At 40.2% G+C, this 27,468-nt stretch overlaps 2 protein-coding genes and 1 non-coding gene across 3 annotated transcripts; 2 read left to right on the plus strand and 1 right to left on the minus strand.

Moving 5' to 3' along the window:
- The first annotated feature begins 1,511 nt into the window (after positions 1-1,511).
- LOC126682649 (rac-like GTP-binding protein 5) lies at positions 1,512-6,113 on the plus strand. The gene is made up of 7 exons (XM_050378388.2): positions 1,512-1,644; positions 2,912-2,999; positions 3,077-3,186; positions 3,282-3,345; positions 5,246-5,310; positions 5,461-5,526; positions 5,631-6,113. The coding sequence occupies exons 1-7, from the start codon at positions 1,546-1,548 to the stop codon at positions 5,733-5,735; spliced, it is 597 nt and encodes a 198-aa protein (XP_050234345.1). The 5' UTR covers positions 1,512-1,545; the 3' UTR covers positions 5,736-6,113.
- A 1,072-nt stretch (positions 6,114-7,185) lies between these two features.
- LOC126680047 (ubiquitin-conjugating enzyme E2 28-like) lies at positions 7,186-8,673 on the plus strand. The gene is made up of 4 exons (XM_050375082.2): positions 7,186-7,331; positions 7,423-7,550; positions 7,709-7,813; positions 8,245-8,673. Exons 1-4 carry the CDS (start codon positions 7,262-7,264, stop codon positions 8,386-8,388), a joined length of 447 nt encoding a protein of 148 aa, XP_050231039.1. The 5' UTR covers positions 7,186-7,261; the 3' UTR covers positions 8,389-8,673.
- A 17,104-nt stretch (positions 8,674-25,777) lies between these two features.
- On the minus strand, positions 25,778-25,884 carry LOC126685207 (small nucleolar RNA R71). The gene has a single exon (XR_007643319.1). It is a non-coding gene; the product is annotated as a small nucleolar RNA R71 (small nucleolar RNA).
- Positions 25,885-27,468: the final 1,584 nt, after the last annotated feature.

Consider the following 27,468-nt stretch of genomic DNA (forward strand, 5'->3'; position numbering starts at 1 on the left):
ACGTTTTTTGTTTATTTGGTCCCAAAATTTTCATTTGGTCTTATTTGGTTCTTTAATTTTACGTTTTTTTATTTCTTTGGTCTCTGAACTTTTATTTGATCTTATCAGGTCCCTGAACTTCTATTTGGTCTTATGCGACCTTTAACTTTAAGTTTTTTTTTACTTATTTGGTCTCTAAACTTGTGTTTGGTCTTATATGGTCCCTAAATTTTGATTTTTGCTTCCTTAGGTCTTCAAATGGATGTCCGTTTATTTCGTTGTATCACGATCCATGAAGTTAATAAAAAAATACTAACATTATTTCCATGTATGAAAAAATAATAAAACCATTATGTGAGACTACAGAATGGACGATCATCTGTTTGAGAAACCGAGGAATCAAAAAATTAAAGTCAGGGACTAGATAAGATCAAATATCAAAGTTCAGGAATCAGATAAAATCAAATTGAAATTCAAAGACTAGATAAATAGAAAAATGTACAAATTACGAATCTTAAAATGAGTTAATTCATATAAAAATTATTAAGTGCTAATATGAAAAATGAGATAAATATTAGAGCAAATTACTATGACACCCCTCATATTTGACATAATTCACAGTTTAGTCCCTCTTGTTTGAAAATTGAACTATATAGCTCTCACTTTTGTTTTTGTCACCGATTTAGTCATTCTGTCCATTTTGGATGTTAGTCAAAAGTCAACGAAACTATATGGTCCCCCACTTTTATTTTTCTAAACGATTTCACCCCTCATTTTTGTTTTTGTCAACGATTTCGTCCCTCACTTTTGATAATTAATTTACCCATAAGTCCTTTGTCTTTGTTGACTAACATTAAAAATGGATGGAAGGACTAAAATATTAACGGAAGCAAAAGTGAGGGGCCACATAGTTTAATTTTCAAACAGGATGGACTAATGTGAATTATGTCAAATGTGAGGGGTTTTATAGTAATTTGCTCTAAATATTAAGGTCATTCCAATATTTTTATTTTTTCTACTTTTAAATAAATATTATATTTATTTATTATTAAAATATTGGTTAGATTTTGATCTTTATACCATGAAAAGTTCATTTTCATAGGTGAAGAGGGAATGGATAATTCCCGTTAAACGGATAATTACATTTTTATTCTCTAGTGAATATGGATAAAATAAATATGAATAATCGAAATTATCCAATCCGATTTCGCTATGAATACTTTTTTATATATATTTCGTGCCAAATTAGGGGAGTGAATTGATCCTTTTTATAAAAGAGAGAAAAATCATTAATCTTAATATTACTCCAAAAATCACAGGCATATAAAACTGATTTTCCAGTATGATTGGTCCGGTCTTTTTAAGAATTGACCATTAGGGATTTTCTTTTATGTCCCTTTTAAACACTAACATATACAGATGTATTTGGTAACTAACTGAATATAGAAGTAAGGTTAAACTCTCAATTTGCTTACTTTGAAAAGGGTCTTCCACAGTTTATTTCTTTAATGGCTTCAAAGTTTTAGGGCTTTTCTAAAACTGAAACCTAAATCAAGAAACAAGAAAATGAGTGGTTCAAGGTTCATAAAGTGTGTTACTGTTGGTGATGGTGCTGTTGGAAAGACTTGCATGCTTATCTCTTACACCAGCAATACTTTCCCTACTGTATGTCTCAACTTTTTCTTTGTGGTTCTGTTTGTTTCTTGAGAAAATGTGTTCAACTGAGTAGATTTCTTGATTGGTCAAAATAAGTGTAAAGATTGATTCTTTTTCTTTGTGGGTCTGTTTGTTTCTTGAGAAAATGTGTTGAATTTCTAAGTCAATTGAACTGAGTGGATTTCTTGATTGGTTAAAATAAGTAAAGATTGCTTCTTTTTCAGTTTCTTTTTGTGTTTATTATGTTTCTTTGTTCTTAGAAAATGTGGGGAACTGAATTTTCTTTTCTGTTTTTTAATGTTACTGTTAATTCTATTGAGATTTCTCTGGAGTAATTTGCTTAGTTAGATTATGTGATCTCTGTTTTTATAACCTTTTATGGATTGGAATATGAAGAAAAAGTTAACATTTTGTTTCTCTTTGCTTATGTTCATAGGCTATTGTTTGGATATGAAAGAAAATGAGTCAAAAGAGTTGGCTTTGAGGGATGTTTGCATTATAACAATTAGTTCAGTATTTAGAATTCAATAAGAAGCATAGATTCTTGGGTATTATTTGGTTTCTGGAATCTTTAATTTTCTGCTGCTTCAGATCAGATGTGTTTTTATGTTTATTACAAAAGAGAGAGAGGATTTTGAATCTGAGATTTTTATTTCATGGCTTGAACAATACTTTACAACCACTAGGCTTTTCCTTTAGGGACCTATCGAAAGTAATTATTTACCCTTATGAGGGTGAATTGGTTCATGAAAGTAGGTGTCTTGCATTTGGGAGAACTATAGTTAAATGGATGTTCAAGGTTCTTTTGTTGGTTGGTGGTCCATTAAGATGCTCTTGTATGAAATTACTAAGCGTGACTATCATTAGGTGAATTTTTGAATCTTTTGTTTCTTAAAAAGTTTATATGTTTAAATTCTTGGGTCTATCTTGTAACATATTGTTATGTTTACCTTTGTGGAAGGAGGAATAAATTTAAAGTTTCTATAGTTTTATTCAAATAGTTTTTGTAGGACAAACAATGTGAAGCTTCGTCATAGATGTTTGTGTAAATCACGATGTGCATTATCTTCACTGAAAATGATATTGAGCATTCTTTTTTGGAAGAACTATTTGCACAGATTGGCATTTGTAGTTGATGATTAGGTTTTATGAGCAGTTATACAAGTTCTGTTAATTATATATTGGAATTTTTTTAATATTGCAGTAATATTTTCAACCATGATACTTTTGGCATGAAATGCTTTTAATTTTTTCTTCATGATCTGATATGAAACAGGATTACGTTCCAACTGTATTTGACAATTTCAGTGCAAATGTGGTTGTGGATGGGAACATGGTTAACCTAGGGCTCTGGGATACTGCTGGTATGTCTGTAAATTATAAATTCTGTGTAAATATATTTGATTGGTTATGAGCTTCATATATCTGCATCATTGGACAGGCCAGGAAGATTACAACAGGTTAAGACCTCTGAGCTATCGTGGGGCAGATGTATTTCTGCTTGCATTCTCTCTCATTAGCAAGGCCAGTTATGAAAATGTCGCGAAAAAGGTATGGGCGTATTCATCCTTTTATCTTAATTTCCTGTGTTCATTGGCTGTAATGTGGTGTGCTGATGTTTTTCCGCCTTTTTTTATATATTTTAGTGGATTCCTGAATTGAGGCATTATGCACCTGGAGTACCGATAATTCTTGTTGGAACTAAACTCGGTTAGATACTACTACTACATTTTAACTTTTACTCTTTGATCTCCTTTCTAAGACATGCAATCTTCTTGACCGTTAGATTGATAATTGTGTGAGCTGCATCTGATTGATATGTTTCTACATACCGCTTGAACAATATATTCATTTTCCAGTATTTGCTTTTTCATTAGTATTTCTAGCTTGTTACATCTTTGTGAGGTTGAATTCTCTTTACTACATGGCAACTGTAAATCACTTGTTGTTTGAGTACTATTTAATTCTAGTTTATTTAGGAAGCTCCAATTATATTTCTCTTAAGGATCAGCTAGGATTGGTGTGTTCTTTTTCATTCCTAAGTTTCGGATAATGGGTTGAGCTTTCATTAAAATGCAAGTTTTATGGTGTTTGGAAACTCTCATCTGTCTCCTCTTGTATTTTCTCCTTTTTTGGATATTCTTTTTGTTGCTTGGCTGTTGTAGTCCAAATATGATGATAGTGATTGCTCAAAGGTTGCTAACTATGCCAAAATTCTGATGCTATGGCTATCCAATCTTACTGTTAAGTATTTGAAAATATCTATTATCCTTACATGGGCGAGGAACTTGATTCTGTTATAAGTTCCATATGTTTGTTAGAGATAATTTCCGATCCTTTTAATAGATGGTTATAGTGTCTTTTAGAACTTCTATTCTGTCTTATTACTTGATGCTTAACACCCCTTTTAAGATGGTTAAAGTAAGTTCTTCATTGACGACTTTTGCTTGGTCCTCGTAGACACTTTTTTAACCTAACACTAACACGTGTAAGCATGAGAATATGAAGTTCATTTTAATTTGGGTTTGGAACTAGAGGTAGGTGTATTGTTCAAAAAAAGATGATCTTTTAGTTATTGATACTTAACGAGTACGAAATATATGGAGAGCTGAAAATTATATTTTTCCTTTTTGCAAAATCTTTTGATGTTTGACTGATCGGCAAGTTTTAGTGACCGACTCAGTGATGCCTTGCAAGCAACATTCTTTTAAAGGCTCCACAGTTATAAGATTGATAAGTAGTACAAAACTAGACTTGGATTAATATTTACCAGCAGTGGGCAATGAACTTAGTGGATTTGTCTACAGATATGTTATCAAAATTGTCTTGTGATGTTATCAAAGTAAAAACGTTAGTTGGTAGTTTCCAAAAGAATTGAGTGAATAAAAAAATTGTCTTGGAAGGACATTTTTATTTTCTTGTTGCTTGTGAATAGGGATGCGCAAATGGTCGATTAAACCGATCTATTTCAGTTAACTTTGGTTAATTTTTTTTGTTTAATTCTGTTGGTTCGGTTAAGAAAAGATTCTGTTTTTATTACCGTTAAGAATTAAAAGATTTGGTTAACCGACCATTTGCTTACCCCTACTTGTGAGAGTTCATGAAAACTTTTTTTTTTAAGAGTTAAATCTTGTCAAGGCTTTCTCATTTTCAGTGAAATTTCCTTCATGCATCTTCCTTTGAGGTGTTTCAAGCAAATGGTTTCTTTGAGGTGTTTCAAGCAAAAGTTTTCTTTCTGGTGTTTCAAGCAAATATTTTATGAGCTTGGCATGTGCAGAAGTCATTCTTTTATATATGATTTTAATGGGAAGCAATGAGAGTTTCCAGTTGGACTGGTCGCTTCACCTGATATATCCTATTTGTCACAATCTGCTATTATTTCCTTTTCTGCTGGAGTTCCATAATCATGTTCCAATTATATCTTTTGATTGAATCTCTAGTCTCTTTTGTAACTAAACGTTGAAAAAATTGCTTGTATGACACTACCTTGCTTTAAAGCCAATTTTTTTAATATAACTAACACGATAGCTTAGAACGAAGTATGTTTCTTGTTTCGACATTTTGTCATTGAGAATCAATAATCTTTACTTATAAATTTGCCTTTTTACAGATCTCCGAGATGATAAACAATTCTTTGTAGACCACCCTGGTGCAGTGTCCATTACGACAGCTCAGGTACTAATTGTCGCTTCCGTAACAAGTATTATATTACAGTCCTATTTAATACCTGCTTGTGAGCTTCGTGTTTGTATCTGTGGTTTGGTACTGTCATACAGTCATTTCACTTTATTTATTTACGAGTAAATATTGTCTTTTTGTCAAAAGGGCGAAGAACTGAGAAAGCTAATTGGGGCTCCATCTTACATTGAATGCAGTTCAAAAACTCAGCAGGTATATATTAAATATTCTCGTTAATTTCGTCGTTCGCTGAAAAAGCTGGTGCTTACATAGATGCTGACAGTTTATCTTAACGGCCCCTCCCTTTTATGATACAGAATGTCAAAGCTGTTTTCGATGCAGCCATTAAAGTGGTTCTCCAGCCACCAAAGCAGAAGAAGAAAAAGAAAAGAAGGGGACAGAAGTCCTGCTCCGTATTGTAGTCGACAAAGGAAGTTACAAGTTACGAGGGGAAAACATGAAGAATTAGTCACTGATTGGAGCAGTCTTCACCATTTCTCTTAGCTTGAAGAAGCAAACAGGACGCAGTTTGTAGTATCAACTGACAGAATTAGGAAGCACATTATAAGCATCACGAGTCGTGAATTCGAGCTCACATACTCAGTTGCTTTTCTGTATGTATATGAATGATTGTTTTTTGTTGACATGGGAACATCTTTCTATGTATCCACTAGATTGAGCAAAATATATTCTATCAGGAACATAACCAAAATGTTCTTCCTCGTACTATCAATTATATACAGCATGTAACATTATTTAGTGCTTAAAAATTATAAATATAATTGTTGTTTTCGATTAAATTATGCTCAGTTTGCTTATTTTGTTTCAGCTAATTTCGATAAGTGTCTGTATTTTTGGTTCTTTGCATTTATTTTTGAAGGATGAAGAACAAGAACAATAATCTCAGGACCAGAAAATTAAGTCTAAAAGAAAATCTGTAGAGGAAGAATATGGTAAATAAAATTGTGACGATTCATTTTAAACGTGTCAGCTTCAAAGCTAGCTTTTCCAGGTTCTTGAACAATGCAAGTGTTTCTACTTTTTTTGAAATGATGCTCTTAGAAAAATTCAGTTTATTTCAAAAGTCATTTTCGCTAAATTATTCATAAAAGAATCAAAAAAACTATATTTTTCTCGGACAATTTGTACGAAACAAGGTCAGATTAAGCTGAGGACGAATATTTCGCCTTTTTTTGACATGGATTTGCAATCCGCAGGATTCTTCCCATTGTGGATTTGAAGATATGAGATAGAAGCATCTTGAAGTAAAGGTGTTGGTCCAAAATACAGTAAATAAAGTGATACATTTTACAAATAGAATTAGATTCATTTCAGTTTAAATGATAAACAATTCAACAAACCAATCTCTTAAAAATTTGATTCCTGCACTCACCTTATGAAAATGGCCGACTAACTAAAACTGGAATGAAAAGAGATTCTTGATGTGATCACATTGACCTTATTTATGAATGATTAAGATAAAAAGTTGCTGAAAATAAATACACTGCTCATGTGATGAGGTAACTAAACGGCAGTACAGATTAACAAATCTGTCGAGCTACGTTGCACAAATTTTTTTGAGTACCATATTTGGTGTTTCGTTTCCGTTTTCAAAAATATTTTTAGAATTCTTAAATTTTATATCTATAATATATTTTGTAAAAAATATATTATTTTATCATTTTCCGTATGGGAGTTTCCTCTTTTTAACGTTTTCGTTTCCGTACTACATAGTTTTGTAGTTGTTATTTTCAGAATTCCACTCATTCTTACTTTTGCCTGGAATTTATACTGTGCCCACTTTCAGAAATATGAAAAGAATTAGTGGCCCTAGCTATGCCATTTCCCACTCAATTTTCCCTTTCCAAATCCTCCGTTAAATACACCACCATCTTCTTCCTTTAATCATTCATCATTTCCATAGTGAAAATTGCCTGAGTTTGCTTAAATGGCATCAAAGAGAATATTGAAAGAACTCAAGGACTTGCAAAGAGATCCTCCAACTTCTTGTAGTGCAGGTAGAGTAGCAGTTATTTTTGTTATAATTTTGCAAAGAGACCCTTCAACTCCTTGAAATTTATTCTAAGGTTTATGTGATTTGTATTTTAGGTCCTATTGCTGAGAATATGTTTCATTGGCAAGCCACAATTATTGGTCCTAATGACAGTCCATATGCTGGTGGTGTCTTCCTTGTAACTATCCATTTCCCACCTGACTATCCTTTCAAGCCTCCTAAGGTATTTTTTTCCTTTCTTTTCTTTGGCAAATTGTTTCCGTAACGAAAATTGTTAAAATAAAAAATGTCGAAAAACGGGTGGTGGAATTCCGTACAATAATTCATTAGTAATATATATAGAATTTTAAATCAAGTTCTTAATTTATTTGATGTGATCAGGTGGCTTTCAGGACCAAGGTTTTGCATCCAAACATAAATAGCAATGGAAATATCTGCTTGGACATACTCAAGGAACAATGGAGTCCTGCCCTCACCATCTCCAAGGTGCTTTTCTTGGAACATTAATAATCTTAACATCTTAATTCATGATCTTTAAAAAAAAAACTTAATTTATGAAAAATTAAGCCCACTTCAATGAAATGAAACATAAACTGACAGTTGGTGGTGGAACATAATTGTTTTCTCCAATTATACACCTTTCGGTTAATTTTTAGACCGAGCGACATGTGTGACTATTGTAAATTTTTAGATTGAACGATAATATTGTTTATTCACAAAAAGAACGATAATATTGTCTGGCTAATATTTTTTTTAAAATTATCATTCAATCTACTTTAAAATAATTATTCAGTACTCATCAGTCTCGAACATATTAGAACCACGGTGGGGCATCTGGGCCACCTTGCCCCACCTGGTTCCGGCACTGATGACAATAGAAATCCGACAAGCTTGATCGGCTTTCGGTCTTGATGCAGGTATTACTATCAATATGTTCACTACTAACAGACCCGAATACGGATGATCCACTAGTTCCCGAAATAGCTCACATGTGCAAGACTGATAAGGTTAAGTATGGGTCTACTGCTAGGAGCTGGACCCAAAAGTACGCCATGGGATAAACCCTAATTCAGCTGTTTTGCAACAATTTGTGATATATTAATACCTTATTAAGGAATGAGATTACCAGCTCAATCATTATTCTTCTTTATTTGAGATTTGTATTATTAAACACGATCCAATTTTGAATCTTCAAAAAATTCAGGGATCCGTATGTACCTAGCCAAGAGTCATTTTTTTCCACTTATATTTGTGGAATTGAATGGTTAAAATTATGTACTATATATTTTTTCTTTTTGAGAAGTGTAATCATGATAATTTATCTGAATGAAAGTTGAATTTTGACACACCTAATATGAGACACAAGGGTTATGATAGAAATTGAACCAAACTTGACCATTTGAGCCGACAAATTCAGTCCGATTTGATATAATAGTTTTTAAAATCCATTTTCTATAAAACTTTATCTGATTTGATTTGAAATATTTTAGATTTTTATAAATTTAATTGCTTTAGTTTGAAAAAAAAACATCAATTTAATTTGGTGTAGTTCGGTTCGAATCGAATGTGCACCAATATTGTATGATTGTTTTAGAGAAATTAAGGAAAAACACTCCATTTTTTTTCAAAATATTTGTAATTCCTACAATTTTTTTGCATTTTTAAATTTTTACTCTAAGACCTATTTTAATTACTTTTTAACTTCATTAATTCATATCAAAAACTCTTTGGCTTTCTAATAGTTATTTTCTTACTTTGTTTCTCTATTTCATGCCGTTCTTCTTCCTTTGCTCCTCCGAAACTTTGATTTTGCCTAATAATAGTTTGCCTGATGTTTTTTCTCCTCTAAATCTAAAAAAATTGCTCTATAATTTATTTGTACAATTTTTATTTTCTCTTTCTCTCTCTAAAAATATTTTTTTCTAAATCGTGATTTCGAAGAAAGATCAATAAAATTAATTTTTGATATTAATTGTTCATGTTGGTTTCAGTTTGAAATTAATTATAAACGACTATTTCAGTTTTAGATGAAAAAATATGCATTAAACAATTTTCTGGAAAATTAGTGTTTTGATTAGAAAAAATGTGTTTATTTTATTTTATTCATATATGGTATCATAACGATATCATAACATTATGATAAGGTTATGCAATCATTATAATAAGGTTATAATAATATTATGATAAAGGTACTGATGAAGTAAGTAAAATAATTTTGCTTTATATACAGTTATAATAATATTATGATAAAGATTATGATACAGTACGTAAAATAATTTTGCACTATATGATCATGATAATATTACGGTGCACTAATTGATGGTTATGATAAGATTATGATAAAGTATGTAAACTAATTTTTCATAATAAGATAATAATAATATTAAGATAAAATTATGATAATATTATGACACTGTTATAAAAATGTTATATAATTCTACTTAAATTATATAAAATAAATTATGCAAAAATATGATAAGACTATGAAAATAATATAAATTTATAATTAGGTGGATAATGTTATGATAAAGAATGTTAAATATATCTGTATATTACAATCATTATTTTCGAAACACAGAGTAAAAACATAAAATCAAGAAACATGTAATGTATTTTCTCAAAAAATTTGAATTGAGGTAAAAAAAATACAAATATTCTTATATTTTAGAAAAATATGTAAATTTCCCATTTTTTAGAAAAACAAAATTTATAAAAGTTCCTAATGTTTTATTCCATGTGACAATTACTATAATTGTTTTAAGCAGCCGATTAAGATGTATAACCTTAATTAATTAACTTGATCATATAAAAATATCGCATCTTTTTGATTTTGTTTTTATTTTTGCCTCCACTTGTCAAAATGCTCAATTGTTGAAACAATTGTTGTAAAAGAACCGAACACGATGAGGTTGAGTCGCGGACTAGGTCGTTCTCTTTTAGACGTTTTACGGTACAACTCGGTAGTGCAAAGCTGACTACAAACCGCGGCGTCTTTAAGATAAAAACAACCAAAAATTAGTGATTTCATTGCATTGTAAAATAAGCTCTAAACACTTTCTGTATTGGTTTATCTTTTTGTGTATTTGCAAATGATGATGAAACCAGTATTTATAGGCCAAGAAAAAAGAGTTGTTCAGAAAATAATTAATATAAAAAAATATTTTCTGATTAATGAAAGAAAACAGCAATAGTCAAAAACGTGGGGAGGTAAAATCAGAAAGTCAAAACAGTTACAAGAGAATTAAATTAAAATAATAATACTTTTGTATCCAAAAACTAAAGTGTTAGCCGAACTCCGAACCACCCACTCAGAACAGACCAGACTGGCCGACCGAACTGACGGCGCATGTGTGATAAATACGAAAGGATGTAACTTATAGCCCATTCACAAAAATGGGTACCCCTTGGGGTCCAATTCCATATGAGAAAAACCAAAATTATAAACTCAATATATTGAATTCTCCTAAGCAATGTGGGAAAACCACAAAACTCTCCCATTTTCTCATTTCTTATGACAAGGCACTTTTCTTTTTATTTTTAAATTCAATAACTTTTTCAATATTAATTTTCACTCAATTTTCATTTTTCAATTTCAATTATAGTTATTTGTTCCAATTGGAGTGGAAAAAAGTTTAAATATGTTATTTATATTACTTCATATTGTTTCAATTTTCATTTTTATCAGAAACAATTTCAAATGAAGCAATATGAAAATTATATTTGAATGTTTTTCTAGTCTAATTTAAACAAATGGCTATATTGAAACTGAAAGTTGAGAAATAGGCTAATATTTGAGGATTTTGCAAGGTGGGATTACAAACGGAAAAAGTTAAAAAGGTGGAATATTTTTGGATAATTAAACCTATATAACTTTAAATATTTAATGTAATAAAAATATTTGAGATGCTTATAGTGGAACATAAATTTTACGTCTATTACGTATAGTGACAAAGCCGAAATTAAACTTTAGGAGGGGACTGATTATATAAAAATTTAAATTTATTATCTCTATTTTAAAGAAAATAAAAGCTAGAAGAGTTTTATAATAAATATTTTGTTATTAAAAAACTTAAAGATTTTTTTATAAAGAAAAAACGTTGGGGGAGGAGGGGGCAAGGCTTCCCTAATTAGACAATCCTTGACTCTAGGGATGTCAATGTGAAAGTGTGTAGCGGAGAGGTGAGGATCCAAAAAGTATATTTTGATTCAAAATCAAATACAATCCGAGTGTGATCACACGATCATGTAGGATCAGCGTATCATCTAGTTTTAATAGCTAGCAACTAGAAATCAAGAAGAATATCTATGTCAATCTAATAATTCTCAAGGTTGTGCACACGAGTATGCTGATAGGAGTAGAATACTCCTAGTATTTAGATAGTTTTTGCATCACTTTATTACGTTTTGACATGTGTTTTTAGGTGTTTCGATACCTTATTATGTGTGTTGGCGTTTCAGGTGATTTGGAGTGTTTGCGGAACTATTTGGGCTAAAAAGAGTGAAGAATTAAAGAAATATCAAAATCGGAAGCTAAAGCAAAGAGTTAAAGAGAAATCAAGTTTTTAAAGCATGTCTTGGAAGAGAAGTTCATGAGCGAAAGAGAAGCTGAGAAGCAAAAGAAACATGTGTAATTTAACACATGTCTCGACCAAGACATGGTGCTTCTCGACCAAGACATGAAGGACCATTTTGCACGAAGGGTCATCAAAGGAGCTTCTCGATCGAGAAGCTCAACTTAAATGAGCTTCTCGACTAAGACATGGGGAAAAAGCTGAAGACGAAATTTGTTTGAAGAAAGAGTTTTAAGTGGCCCACTTCCCTTTTTAGCCCAACAACTCTTGTACTAGGATGTTATTATTTCCCTTTTTATCCAGACTATATATTTTTAGGTCAAGAATCATTCACTTTTGTAGACAACAATTTTGAATCAATCAAATTCATTCCTTTTGCTCTCTATTTTAGGATAGAATCTATATAGTTCTTGGTGTTCTTCAATTATTTTCCAGATTTTGCTATATTGGGAAACTTATTAAATACAAGTATTGATCTTTTAATTCAAGCTTCATTATCTTGTTCATGTGTTTAAAGTTCATTTATTACTCCAAGGTATTTATTCTTTACTCTATGCCTAATCTTTACTATTGCTTAATTAGTTATGCCATGATGATGATTAGTAGCTAAACCCTTTGTTTGGGGGTTGTTATGATTGCCATGATTGATTAGATAGGTGATTAGGGTGAGGGTTTATGGGTGATGTTGGTTGTTGTGCTTCTTGAGCTTAATGCTTAGAATGGGTTGGCCTCTTATTCTTTGCTATGTGGTTTAATTAGGAGGACGAGAGTTAACTAATTAGACTATACCTAGGGGAGTACATGCTTTAGACCTAGATGCATTAGCATGATCTAGGGCTATTTTGGTTGTGGAGTTTGCTTGACTAGTTGGCTTTATTAACTCTCTTGAAATCTATGAGCACGAGAGTGGATTAGATTTCGGGATTGTTAATCAAGTTTCGACTCTTTCAATTTCGGCTCGAGAGAGCGGAATTGGTTCCGTAGAATAGCTTGACCCGACCTAAGTTCCCATCACCTTAACCCAAATTACTTAGATATGACTTTGGCATGACTAGCAACCTCTAAACGCTTTACCCTAATTGTTTAAATCGCGTGTTAATTAGTTGATTGTTGATTAATTGTTTTAGTTAAGTAGCGTGTTTAATTAATAGTTGTTTGCAAGTTATTTTACGTGAAACTTCAACCATTTGTGTTTTCGCTAGACGAATTGAATCATAACCAAATTTCATTCTCATCAATTGCTCCTAACACACTCCTTGTGGGTTCGATCTCGTATTTACCGAGTATTACGAGTTGGGTTAATTCTCAACAAGTTTTTGGCGCCGTTGCCGGGGAGTGTCTAGTATTTATTGATTGATTGAAATAAGTTGTCATTCGGTCGAGTTAGCTTTATTTTCTGTTTTTATCACTTTTGTTGTTCTTGCTTCTTTCCGGATTTACGCGTGGTTTGTTTGTTGTTGTTTGTGTAGGAGATCGACTATAGTGTATGCACAATACACGAAGGGCCAATCTTCCGCTAGAACCGTTCCAAGACAACCTCGGGAGATTTGAAAGAAGTGTGAGAAGGGAGAATCGTAGACCCGTTATCATGGAACATAGGGAAGATAATTATGAGGAGGAGCAATATCACCCTCAAGACGATGGAGTGAGGCAACATCCGCCTCCTCCACTCGATGAGAGAAATCGGCAAGAGCAACAAGGGGACAATCACCCTCAAGTTCAAGGCCATCAAGCATAAAAACAAACTTTGGGGGATTTTTTTCTCCCGGATGTGGATAATGCCACCTATGGGTGCTTTGCAAGACCGGTCACCGCGGCTACTTTTGAAATCAAGCCTAGCACGATTCAACTCCTAGAGAATCGGTGCCAATTCTTTGGGTTAGTGATGAATCACCAAACTAAATCCGAGCTTTACCGACCTGCACACCACAAGCAAACAGAGGTCAGAAGGAACTCCGGTGGGGGTCACCGGACGTTCACTCCGACGCTCAAGTAAGGTTTTGAAGTAGAGGAAGAAGGAGAAGAGAAAAGAGCGTGTTTAGAGTAGAGAAAAAGAAAATTACCTAGGGTTTGTCCTTAAACCCTCTATTTATAGTTAGGGTTTAAGGACAAACCTGCCTTGCTGGCAGGCTATGAGCCCAGTGGTCCCAGAAATCAGTTATGCTGACGTGGTAGAATATCCCTGCGGGAGGCACGGGTTGTTAGGTGTGTCAGAGGGAACATTCCTCACGTACCTGTCAGAAGATCTTCTGTGGTCCCAGGATCTGGTACACGAATGAACGCTCTTGGGCAGGATCTCGGAGCCCGGATAACTTGGGAGTCAAGTTATCATGGCTTCTGTATCTGAGAGCAGCTCAGAGCTCGGACCAGATGGTCCCGTCTTTCGGGCTCAGGAGCTCGGAGCTCGGCTTAGGTCTGAGTTTGAACATACTTCAGAGCTCGGGTAGGATTCTTGGTCCGACCTTATCAGGCGTGATTGTCTCGGATGATGTTTGAATTCCCATCGATCCGGTGACCCCCCAAGTCATGCGTTCTATGATTTCAAGAAGGTCGGACATTGTTACCAGGTCGGTGAAATGCTTGACTTAGTGATGTTCGTTCCTGGCGAGGTTGCTTCGCCCCTACTAGATGTGCTACGTTATCACTAGTCCCCCCCCCCCCCAGTGTGTCGGATATTTATGTCCGAGATGGTAGTGTTATCCGAGTTATTAGGTCACGTGAGTCTGGGCGTGCTTGCTTTGTTTTTGGGTGATCTCTGACACCGAGCCTCTTGTCAGGAAGATGGGTGAGCTGATATGGTTATGTGAAAGGACGTGACTGTCGAGATGTCTCTTCTGACAGCTGGTGGGATGGATTTCCTTGATGGCGGTTGTACTTCTTCTTACGTTTGAGCCACGTGTCCAGCAGTTATTGCTGGTGCAGGTTTCTAGGAGTCACGCTTAGTGGGAAGAGATAGAAAATTTAAGAGGTGCCTTTTTGTTTTCCCTCTCTTTTCTTCCGTTATAAATTTGGTTTTTCAAAACTGAGAGACTTTTCGCTTCCTTTCCCCATTTCTGTTTTCTCTCTGTTTTTGAAGAAGAAGATACCTGTTCTTGCGAATCACCAGATTTCTGTTCTTTGTCTTCTCCAATTCTTCGTTTCCTGGTTGCTGAAGCTTCATCTGCTGTGTTTGCCTCTGTTTTCCAGATACTCTCTGTGTTTGCGATCGTCTTCTCCAGAATTTCTCGTTCCTTTGCACAAGTGAGTGTTTCTGATTTGCTGTTTGCTTCCTGTTTTCCTGGTTTAGATGCATGTTCTTATGTTTTGACTGAGTTCTTCCCTGCGTTAGTGTATCTGTTTAGGATTTTCATGTTTCATGCCTTTGTTTTTCTGTGATTTTGTTGTGAGACATGGATTTCCAGAAATCTGGAGGTTCATGCGTGTTTTTCATGTTCTTGTTTGGGGTGTGAATTTCCAGAAATCTGGAAATTCATGTTCGTTGTCTTCGTGTTTCTGATGGTGTCACCCTCTAAAATTGTCTTTTGATTCGTACTTTTAAGTCTTAGCTAGTTTATTTTTGTTAGTGAAGCTTGTCTCATCCGAGCTGGTTTCTGTGTCTTTAGGTATGTCGGGTGACCCATCAGATCGCGAGGAAGGGGTGGGTTATGATGATAATGATCAAGGGACGGCTGAGGCGTCTGTTGAATTTCACGTTGTTCGCTCTAGTCGAGCTAATTTCTCGGAGGCAGAGGAGGTGGGGACCTCCCGACCTCAAGTCCCGAAGAAAGTAAAAGGGAAAAGTACAACCGTGGATGCTAGTGGCCGACCTGATGATTGTGATATCAAAGTGTCTCGGTGCACTACTGGGTTTTTGGAGGCCGTGAGGGCTACTTTCGGTATCCCGGTGGAGTACCAGCTGTCCGTGATCCCGGAGGGGAAAAAACTGAACGACGCGCCTCCGAAGGACACTATCATGCTGACCCTGGAGCATCTCCAGTCCGGAGTCCGCTTCCCTATCTCGGAGCAATACAAGCGGTTAAGCAATTATTTCGAGGTGCCGCTATCTCAGATTCATCCGAACGGAGTTCGGCATTATTCTTGCTTCCTGGAGTTGTGTCGGCAGACCGGGGTGGTAGATTCTATGCGACTTTTCTGCTGCTTGTACCTTTTGTCGTTAAAAGACCGGAATCATTTCGCGTACATCCGGTTTCGAGGAGAGAGGAAAGAGGTGGTAGGAGGTTTAGTTACTGGGATAACTGACTCCTTAAGGGACTTCAAAGAGGATTACTTCCAGATCACCCACCCGACTGCCTTTGAGGGGATGGTGACTACTTGGCGGGACAAGTGTTATAAACCAGATAAATGGTTCCATACCCCTGCCCCTCTGGAACGGGCCGATATTATTAAGCTTCGGGATGCTGCTCCCGTGGGGGACAAAGCTCATGCTGATGATCTTTGTCCGAAGAAGTTTTTTGAATTCTGGAAGAGCTCGGATCCTGGTGCTTGTTTTCTTTGTGTTGTTTCTTGTGTGTTGTTGTTGTTGTTTTTTTTTTTTTTATGAACTTGCTTGTTTTCATTTTGATTGTTGTTGGTTGTTTCCTGCAGTGAATAATATTGATGTGGCCAAGCTTGCGAGTAAGAAACGCAAGAGACCGGCAGCCCGAGCTGCCACTCCGGCGCCCCCGTCTGTTCCAAAAGCTGCTGCGGATGCGACCTCGGCTCCGCGGGTTGCGGGTGATAAAGGGGCCCCGACGGCTGGTATTCATGTTATCCCGCTTCGGGTTCAGCTGCCCGGAGGGATTGATGTTCCCCCTACTGCAGAACCCGTGGGGGATATTCCGTTCGTGGACCTAGGGTCGGCTGAGACCGTGATGGGGCCGAGGCGAACTGAGGAGGTTCCCGAGGGAGGAGCTCCTGGGGGAGGTGGCCCGAGCGCTCACAGGCCTAGACGCGAGATCCCGGATCTGCCGGAGATTTCGTCTGATACAAGCACCACCGCCCCTGGTCCTCAGACGATAACTAGGACCAGCTTTGCCGAGTGGGTGAGCCGTCATAACGATGGGGCCCGCCCGACGTTGACCGAGCTGCCCATTGCGGGGGATGTAGCCCGGGTGACCACGCTGCCCATAGATCTGGCCCACTACAAGACGCACAAGCCCGAGAACCTACTGGCTGCAGTCTCCTCTCTCTGCCTTCAGGTATTCTTTAGTTTGACTAAAATTTTTCTAAGTGTTTGCTTTTATCTAGCCATGAGTCATGCTTTGTTTGTATTGCAGGCTGCGCAGATGTCTTACTTGGCCGACCAAAACGTCAATAAGAACGAGGTTGACCTTCTTCTGGCCAAGGACCTTCTGCTGTCTGCGAGATCTAATCTCCGGGATGCTGAGAAGCGAGCTGTCGAGGCGGAGAGGAGGGCCTCGGAAGGGGCTTCCTTGGTGGCAAGTTTAGAAAGCCAGCTGAAGGAGTCCGAGGACCGGCGTGCCGAGGACTTGGGAGTCCTGGAGTCTTTGCGGAAGGATGTTGGTCGGTTGGAGACCGAGAAGGCTGCTGAGAAAGAGGATTTTTCCAAGCAGCTGGCTGACATAACGCGCCGGAATGAGTTGGCGAGCAAAGGGCTCCGGGACACCGTGGATGACCAGAAGAAAAAGCTGGAGGAGGCCGCCAAGCGGGTCGGGGATGCTGAGGCTAAAGTTGCCGAGTCGGCAGCTCGGGAAGAAGGTCTGTATGAAGACTTCCGAAAAATGCTGTATATCGGGGAGGTCCAGGCCGGGGAGTATGTGAGAGGCCGGTTTGGAGCCGACGTTGATGTGTCGGACTTCAAACTGGATGTGCTGGAGCTGCACCGCCGAGCTAAGGAGCTGCCCGAAGATTATGACATGCCAGCAGATATCGAAGATTATCTTGCTGATGATCAAGACCAGGGGCCAAACTGATGTAGTAGTTAATTACTTGTAATAGTTTGAACAATTTTCCTTTGTCTTTGTAAATTTTTGGGATATTGAGCCTCGAGCTCTCTTTTGTAAGTTTGAATATTTTCTTTTTCCTTGAATGAATTTTTCCTTTGTATATATATATCTTGATCTTTACTTGCCTATGTTTTCTATCTTTGAAAATTTTGGTTAAGTATGTGACAACATGTTTGCATACTTAACCTAGACTAGTTTCCGAGCTGGCTCCAGTAGTGTGGACTTTTTCTAGCTTCTTGTTTTTATATATTGGCTCTTGACTTAGACTTGGGATTAAAAAATGCTAGGATAGGTTCTTAGTTATTCATAGATCAAGTTTAAACCAGTTGCTCGGCGTGGATAGCCTATTGCCTTGGGACAACCCGGAGTTGTTGTTGCTCGGGGTCAAGAATTGCTCGTAGTACGTAGGTGGCTAATAGCCCGTAGGTGACACATTGCCCGTAGATGGCACATAGCCCGATGGTGGCACCTAGCCCGCTGGTGGCACATAGCCCGCTGGTGGCACATAGCCCGTAGATGGCACATAGCCCGCTGGTGGCACATAGCCCGTAGATGGCACATAGCCCGCTGGTGGCACATAGCCCGTAGATGGCACATAGCCTGCTGGTGGCACATAGCCCGTAGATGGCACATAGCCCGCTGGTGGCACATAGCCCGTAGATGGCACATGGCCCGCTGGTTTTTACCGAGTAGATTGCTCGGGTTTTGAAAAAGACATGAATTCTTTTTAATCTTTTTTATTCATTGAGGGGAAAAACTTATGTTTGAGTTTTACAAATGTCTAACTCAAACATAAGTGAAAAAACCCCTAGGTACCTCGAAAATGAAAACAAGAGACTACTGATAATATTTCCGAAGAACCTGGGAGTTCCAAGTTCTCGGGAGCACTCTGCCCGACATGTGTGCTATTTTATAAGCTCCTGCTCGTCCGACCTCAGTGACTCGATAGGGACCTTCCCAGTTAGGTTCGAGCTTTCCCACTCCAGCATTTCCCTTAGCAATGTCTGCCCGTCGCAGGACCAGATCGCCGACTTGGAAACTCAAGGGTTTAACTCTCTTGTTATGATACTTAGCCATTCTTTGCTTGTATGCTTCGATTCTTAGCGCTGCCAGCTCTCTTCGCTCTTCCAGCAGGTCTAAGCATAATTTCTGTTCTTCCTCGTTCTTAGCCTCATCGAAGAACTGGACCCTTAGAGTTGGCATCCCGATCTCCACCGGTATCATTGCCTCGCACCCATATGTCAGAGAAAACGGGGTGTCTCCTGTGCCTGCCCTTGGCGTGGTTCTGTAAGCCCATATGACCTTCGGTAGCTCTTCCAGCCACTGTCTATCGAACTCCCCTAGCCTGGCCTTGAGCCCTTTTAGGATCGTCCGGTTGGTTACTTCGGTCATCCCATTGCTCTGCGGGTGAACTACTGAAGTAAAACGCAGGTCAATGTGCAAGTCGTTGCAAAATTCCTTGAAGGCTCGGCAGTTGAACTGCTTTCCGTTATCAGTTACCAACGCTCTGGGTATACCGAAACGACACACAATTTGCCTCCAGAAGAAATCCCGGATCCGAGCTTCTGTGATGGTGCTCACTGCCTCTACCTCGAGCCACTTGGTAAAGTGATCTACTGCCACTATCAAGAACTTTTTCTGCCCCGTGGTTGGCGTGAAAGGCCCCAGGATGTCAATTCCCCACGTTGCAAATGGCCAAGGACTGGTAATGGGACACTGCTCTGTGGTGGGAGCATGTCGGATGTTCTGATGCCTCTGACAGTTTTCACATTTCTTTACTATCTCCTCTGCTTGCCTGACCATTAGGGGCCAGTAGTAGCCTTGCAACACTGCTTTCTTTGCTAACATGCGAGGAGCTATGTGTGCCCCACAAATACCTTCATGTATTTCTCTCAACACATACTCCCCTTCTTCTGCCGTCAAGCATCTCGACCACGGGTGGGTGAATGACTTTCTGTACAAGACTCCGTTGAGGAACGCGTAGTACGGAGCTTGTCGCAAGATTTTGTAGGCTTTATCTCTGTTTTCTGGCAGAGTTCCATCCATCAGGTAGTGGGCTATACCTTGCATCCAATTTTCCAAAGGCTGAGTTAGAAAAATGGTTTCATGGTTGTCGATACTGGAATGCTTTTGAACAGAGAAATGGACCCCCGGTATATTTTCGTTCACTGTTGCTGCTTTGGCTAGTACATCGGCCTCTTGATTTTCCAAACGAGGAACTTGCTCTATCACCCATTTTCCTCCGAGCTCCTGAATCTTGTTCAAGAAGAACTTGACTCTGTCCACGTATTTCCGAATCCCGAGCTTCAAAAGTACCCAAGATTTGGCAAACGACTAACTGAGAATCACTCCTTATTGTTACGTGCTCGGCCTTGACCACGTTTACCATTCTCAATCCGATCAACAGAGCCTCATACTCCGCGGCATTGTTGGATGCCGGGAAATCAAATTTTACCGAGCTTCGGAGTGTGACTCCGTGAGGGCCTTTCAAGACTACGCCTGCCCCAGATCCATCCAGATTTGATGCCCCGTCGACTTCTAATACCCACCGTAGAAGTTGTTCGTCAGGTTCCTCAGGTTGGTCGCTTGCTGTGGTCTCGGCTATGAAATCTGCCAATACTTGTGCTTTTAGAGCCGGTCTGGGCTCATATCGGATGTCATATCCTCCCAGTTGGACCGACCAGCTGACCAGCCGTCCCGACATCTCTGGCCTCTGCAGCGCCTTTCTCAGAGGTTGGTTCGTACGTACTACAATGATGTGAGCCTCGAAATATCTCCTTAGCTTTTCTGCCGCCACTTTCAATGCCAAAGCAAATTTCTCAATTTTCGGGTATCTGACCTCCGGGCCTTTCAAGACCCTGCTGAGGTAGTAAACTGGGTTTGCAGACCCTTATCTTCCTTCACCAGGACTGTCGCTGCTGTCTCGTCATTCACCGAGAGATACAAATATAAGATTTCCCCGGGCTCAGGTCTACCTAGCACCGGGGGTGTGCTTAGGTAAACCTTCAGCTCCTCAAAAGCTGTGTTACACTCCTCTGTCCACTTGAAATTTTTTGTATTCTTCAGGATTTTGAAAAATGGCAAACATCGTTTGGCCGAGCAACTCATGAATCTTCCCAACGCCGTTACTCTCCCGTTCAACTTTTGTACTTCTTTCACCGAGCTGGGTGCTTTCATGTTCATTACTGCCTCGATTTTCTCCGGGTTGGCCTCGATGCCTTTCTCCGAGATGAGGTGCCCTAGAAATTTCCCAGAGCGGACTGCGAAAACACACTTTTCTGGATTCAGCTTGAGGTTAAAACCCTTCAGCTTTTCAAAAGTTTCCGCCAAATCCTGTGCGTGATCCTCGATCCCCTTGGATTTCACTACTATGTCATCCACATAAACCTCGACATTCTTGCCCAGTTGATCTTTAAAAACGTGATTCATGAGTCTTTGATAGGTTGCCCCAGCATTTTTCAAACCAAAAGGCATCTTCTTGTAGCAATAGGTCCCCAGATCCGTTGTGAAAGCTGTTTTTTCTTCGTCATCTTTACTCATTGGGATCTGGTGGTATCCCTGGGAGGCGTCCAAGAAAGCATAAACCGCAAACCCACACGTTGCGTCCACCAGTTGATCGATGTTCGGCAGAGGGAAACTGTCTTTTGGGCAGGCATTGTTTAGATCGGTGAAATCTATACAAAGCCTCCATTTACCGTTGGACTTCTTGATCAAGACTACATTAGCCAGCCATTCAGGGTAGTCTACTTTCCTGATGAACCCGGCTTTCAAGAGCTTCTCCACTTCATCTCGGATAGCAATCTGTTTCTCTAGAGAGAAAGTTCTTTTCGTTTGCTTGACAGGCTTGCATTTAGCATCCACGTTTAACTTGTGCGAGATGATCTTAGGGTCTACCCCTTCAATATCCTCTGGCTTGTTGGTAAACTCCTCCACATACTGTTTTATCCGAGCTATGATAGCCTCCCGGTGCTCGTTTGGCCAATCTACCCCCAGCTTTACACACATCTCGGATCCCTCTGTGAGTTCAATTGTTTCCAAGTTTTCTCTGGGTTTCTGAGCTTTCTTCTCTCTGAGGAGCAGCTCCGGTGTATCGATGTTCATCGTTTCCACCGTGCTGCCCATAGTGGCCATGTAACATTGCCTAGATAGGGTTTGGTTTCCCCTGATAGTTATAACCTCGTTTTCCACTGGGATTTTCATCATCAAGTAACGAATACTAGTCACTGCACCTGTGCTATACAACATAGGTCTACCAAGAATACCATTATACGCAAGAGGCATGTCAACTATCATGAACAGTGAACGTACCTTCCGTGTTGGTTCCGCCAGGATTCCCTCTGTTTCGTCCTCCTGAGGTGTTTCGATGCCGAGCTCCAAGTCTAGCTCGACCATGCCCTCTGGGGTGACCGGGGCTCCCCCCAGCCCCAGAAGGGGAATGTTCACAGGTTTGAGGTCAGTCTTGGATCCTCCCATTGTCAAAAAGACTGACAGAGTCAACAAGTTAACCGAGCTACCGTCGTCCACCAGCAATCGTTTTACCCATTTCGATCCAATGATGGCTGATACAATCAAAGCGTCTTCATGAGGAAAATCTACTCCTTTCGCATCCTCTGGTCCGAAAACAATGTTAGGCCATGGCGACCCAGTAGATACCGACATGACCATCTTTTGCTTTTTCTTTCTGCGTTTTCGACTGTACTCAGATTCCGAAGTTCCTCCCGAGATTGTGTTAATTACCCCCCGTAACCTGTGTCTTTTTTGATGGGGATTGGGCTTCCCTGCTCCCCCCAGGCTCTGACCTGACCGAGTTGACTCTCGTATTTCCTCGGTCTTTGCCCTCCTTGGCCACAACGAAATGTTGCAATCGCCCCTGGCAGACTAACTTGTCTATCTCACTTCGCAAACATCCACATTCCTCTGTTTCGTGGCCATAACCATCATGAAAATCACAGAACTTGGATCGGTCTCCATCTTTCACTAGCCTCGGTGGATAACGAATCTCTTCGTTGTTGTGCTTGATCCAGGATAGAATCTGCTCCCTCGGTGTGTTAAGTGGTACGTATTGTCTCGGTACTCCTGCTCGATCCACATATCCTTCCGTTCCTCCTCCGATACTGAAAGTTGGCTTAGTACCAGGCCCCGTACTTGGCGGACTGGTTTGAGCATTGAACGGCTTGTTACTCCTGTACGCCGAAGTCTCGTTCAGAGGCCGGTACCGATCTTGGCTACGGTTAGATCCCTGAGTATTCTGCGTTTTACTGGGAACCGGGCTAGCCGTCCCGTAAGACTTCCTCTGTCTTTCCTCGTCGAGATTGATATAATTCCAGGCCCTGTCCATCAACTCGGTATAAGTGTCAACCGGGTTGGTGATCAGGCTGTCTCGGAAGACTTGCATGCTGGTGTTATCTTTCATAGCATCGATGGCGGTATCATCGTTCAAATCTTCTATCATGATCGCCTCGGCATTGAACCGAGCAATGTAAGCTTTCAAACTTTCTCCCTGCTTTTGAAAGCATTTCTTCAAATCACTGGATCTTTTCTTTCGTTCGATGCTCGGGGCAAAATGAGTTTTGAAAGCCATAGCGAGCTCCCTGAAACTAGTAATAGAGCCCTCCTTGAGGTTCTGGTACCACTTTTGCGCCGCATCGCTCAACGTTGAAGGGAACACTTTGCACACCGTGGCGTCCGAAACACTTTGAACTCCCATGGCAACCTGAAAGCAACTTAAATGAGTCATCGGGTCGGATTTACCGTTATATCTGTCAATGGGCGGATATTTAAACTTATCTGGAAATGGGTCATCCCATATGGCCTTTGACAAAGGGCTAGAAATGCCACAGGTAGTAAAAGGTCGAGACTCTGCCTTGTGCCCTTTATGCCTATCCAGCTCGGCCTGGACCAGACGAGTAACTTCGTCATGCAAAGTTTTCTGATGCTGTGACGCTGCACCCGAGCTGTGAACACTTTCTGCCCCGTTTCTCGTGACCGGTGGGACTCCTGCCCTCGCGGTCCGCAGAGGATCTGCCTCCGGGTCTGGGTCTCCCCTCCCCAAACCAGCGTCACCGCGCTGTGTCCCCGGTGGTAGATTCTCGTCTTGCACCCCCTCCCTTCGAGGAGGAGGAGGATCATTCCGACCTTCGTCTCTCGGAAAAGGGCGATCATGCCGACCTTCGTCTCTCGGCAGAGGGCGATCATGCCGACCTTCGTCTCCCGGCAAATTAGTGTCACGGTGGTCTTCGCCTCTTGGTGCTTGATACTCTGTGGGACCCCTAGGTCTGGGTCGTGGGTGATCGCTCCGACCTTCCTCTCTCGGAGGACGACCATCCTGAAACTCAGCAGCTTGGGGTGGAGGGGCCACGGGGGTGGCTGAGGGATTGTAATTTGGGTAATACTGGGACATGACTGCAAAATGCATCTGCTGGGCTTGGTGCAGTTGGCGAGCCATATATTCTAAATATTCTTGAGCTTGTAAGACCGCCGGAGGTATATCCTGCCCAGAAGTTGTTCCTGTTCCCGTAGCCACCAGTGTGGCGTCTACCGGGAAGCTGAGTTGAGTGGGAGACAAGGTATTGTGGAGGAAACTCTGAGGCACGGTGGTTCCTGGGGTTGATAAGTGGGTGTGACTTGCATCTGAAGCAAAAGGGTTCGCCCTAGGATAGTTTTCCAATCCATATAAAGGCACAAATCCAGCTCCACTGCCGGAGGCCCTGGATCCTCCCACCTGAGCATTCGCCGGAGGAGTTAAGCCAGTGATCACAGAGGTCCGACCACTAGCAGAAACTCCACCAACCAAGTTAGTGTCGGTAACCGTAGTTCCCAGAGGATCTACCCTGTCCAAAACAGGATCATCAGCCATTGTTTCTTGTCAAGATCTGATCAGCAACGTCCAGAGAACCAGAGTAGAACAGGGGAATACAAAACGACTTCCCACAGACGGCGCCAAGTGATGAATCACCAAACTAAATCCGAGCTTTACCGACCTGCACACCACAAGCAAACAGAGGTCAGAAGGAACTCCGGTGGGGGTCACCGGACGTTCACTCCGACGCTCAAGTAAGGTTTTGAAGTAGAGGAAGAAGGAGAAGAGAAAAGAGCGTGTTTAGAGTAGAGAAAAAGAAAATTACCTAGGGTTTGTCCTTAAACCCTCTATTTATAGTTAGGGTTTAAGGACAAACCTGCCTTGCTGGCAGGCTATGAGCCCAGTGGTCCCAGAAATCAGTTATGCTGACGTGGTAGAATATCCCTGCGGGAGGCACGGGTTGTTAGGTGTGTCAGAGGGAACATTCCTCACGTACCTGTCAGAAGATCTTCTGTGGTCCCAGGATCTGGTACACGAATGAACGCTCTTGGGCAGGATCTCGGAGCCCGGATAACTTGGGAGTCAAGTTATCATGGCTTCTGTATCTGAGAGCAGCTCAGAGCTCGGACCAGATGGTCCCGTCTTTCGGGCTCAGGAGCTCGGAGCTCGGCTTAGGTCTGAGTTTGAACATACTTCAGAGCTCGGGTAGGATTCTTGGTCCGACCTTATCAGGCGTGATTGTCTCGGATGATGTTTGAATTCCCATCGATCCGGTGACCCCCCAAGTCATGCGTTCTATGATTTCAAGAAGGTCGGACATTGTTACCAGGTCGGTGAAATGCTTGACTTAGTGATGTTCGTTCCTGGCGAGGTTGCTTCGCCCCTACTAGATGTGCTACGTTATCAGTTAGCAAGTGAGGATCCGAATGAACACATAGCCAAGTTCTTGGGAGTGTTGGACACATTCAAGCTCCATAATGTCACCTTCGATCAAATCAAGCTTCGGATGTTTCCATTCTCACTAAGAGATAAGGCAAGCTTGTGGCTTCGGTCATTACCTAATGCATCAATCCACAATTGGCGGGATCTTGCTCAAGCTTTCCTTCACAAGTACTTTCCGATGGGGAGAACCGCAAAATTGACAAAGGACATCATCGATTATTACCAATATGAAGGGGAATCTCTCTATGAAACTTGGGAGAGGTTCAAGGATCTCCAAAGGCACGTACCTCATCATCGACTTGTAAGGGAGCATGTGCTTCAAATATTCTATAATGGATTGGGTGAGATTACAAGATCTACCATTGATTCGGCCGCGGGAGGTTCTTTGATGCAAAAGACGCTTGATGAGGCTAATGAGTTGATTGAAAAATTGGCTATGGTTAGTAGCACTTGGTCCTCGGAAAGGAGAAGACCACCGGCTCAAAAGGCATTAATGACACTTGACCAATCCAAGGAGTTTGAAGCGATGAAAGCAATGAATGCCTCTTTACAAAGTCAAGTTGATGCCTTGAAGAAGCAAGTGGGTCCACGGAATGCTCCGGTTGCATATGTCCAAGTAGGTTGTGAGCATTGTGGGGATTTCAATCATGGAAGTAGTGAGTGCTATGCCACGGGTCAAGCGTGGAGCGAACAAGTGAATTACGTGGGAGGTCAACGCCAAGGGAATGATCCTTACTCAAATACTTATAATCCGGGTTGGAGAAACCATCCTAACTTCGGATGGAGGAATCAAGAGGGCCAAGGCAATGTGCAAGCAAATCAACAAGCGGGTCCTAGTTTCCAAGGAGGAAATAGGCCTCAACAACAAGGTCCTTATCAAGGCCCTTATCCTAATAATCAAGGGCAAGGAAACAACTATGGTGGTAGACCTCAACACCCTCCGGGATTTCAACCACAAAAGAATATGGATGAGGGAAATGTGCTTTCTAAGGTACTAGAGAAGCTAGAAAAAATGGAGCAAAGGGAGAAGAATCAAGCTTCTACTATCCATCATTTGGAAACTCAAATTTCTCAAATGGCCATTTCGCTTCAAGGAAGACCTCAAGGGGGGTTGCCATCTACTACGGAGAACAACCCTAGAAAGCATGTTAAGGCGGTAGAGCTACGAAGCGGGAGAAATCTTGAGAAAGCCAATGGAAAAAAACATGTTGTTGAGGAGGATGAGCCTCAAGTGATTGTGGATGTAGCAAGCTCAAGCCAAGAACTACCAACGGAATGTGAGGAAGTGGTTATCGAGGTTGAAGAGCCCTATGTGAGGGCACCACCGCCGCCACCGTTTGTACCACCGGTTCCATTCCCAAGCCGGTTAAGGAAAGCTCAAGGGAACGAAAAATTTCACAAGTTCCTTGAGATTTTCAAGAAATTGCAAATCAATCTAAGCTTGGCGGATGCACTTCGGGAGATGCCCCAATATGCAAAATTCTTGAAAGACATAATTATGAACAAGCGTAGTTGGGAGCAAGGTGGGACAATACCGCTCACGGAGCATTGTAGTTCCATAATCCAAAGCAACTTACCGATAAAGCTTAAGGATCCAGGGAGTTTTTCTATACCTTGCACTATAGGAAATATGAATGCTATAAATTGCTTGTGTGATCTTGGGGCAAGTATTAACTTGATGCCATTGTTTCTTTTTAGGTCTTTGTTTGGTGATCAACCGGTAAAGCGCACCTCGATGGTATTGCAACTTGTCAATCACTCTCTCAAAAAGCCATATGGGATAGTGGAAGACGTACTCGTTAAAGTGGATAAATTCATCTTTCCGGTGGATTTTGTGATCTTAGACTATGCGGTAGATAAAGAATGTCCTATGATTCTTGGTCG

The sequence above is a fragment of the Mercurialis annua genome, linkage group LG5 (assembly GCF_937616625.2).
Source record: "Mercurialis annua linkage group LG5, ddMerAnnu1.2, whole genome shotgun sequence".
In the NCBI taxonomy this organism is placed as follows: Eukaryota; Viridiplantae; Streptophyta; class Magnoliopsida; order Malpighiales; family Euphorbiaceae; genus Mercurialis; species Mercurialis annua.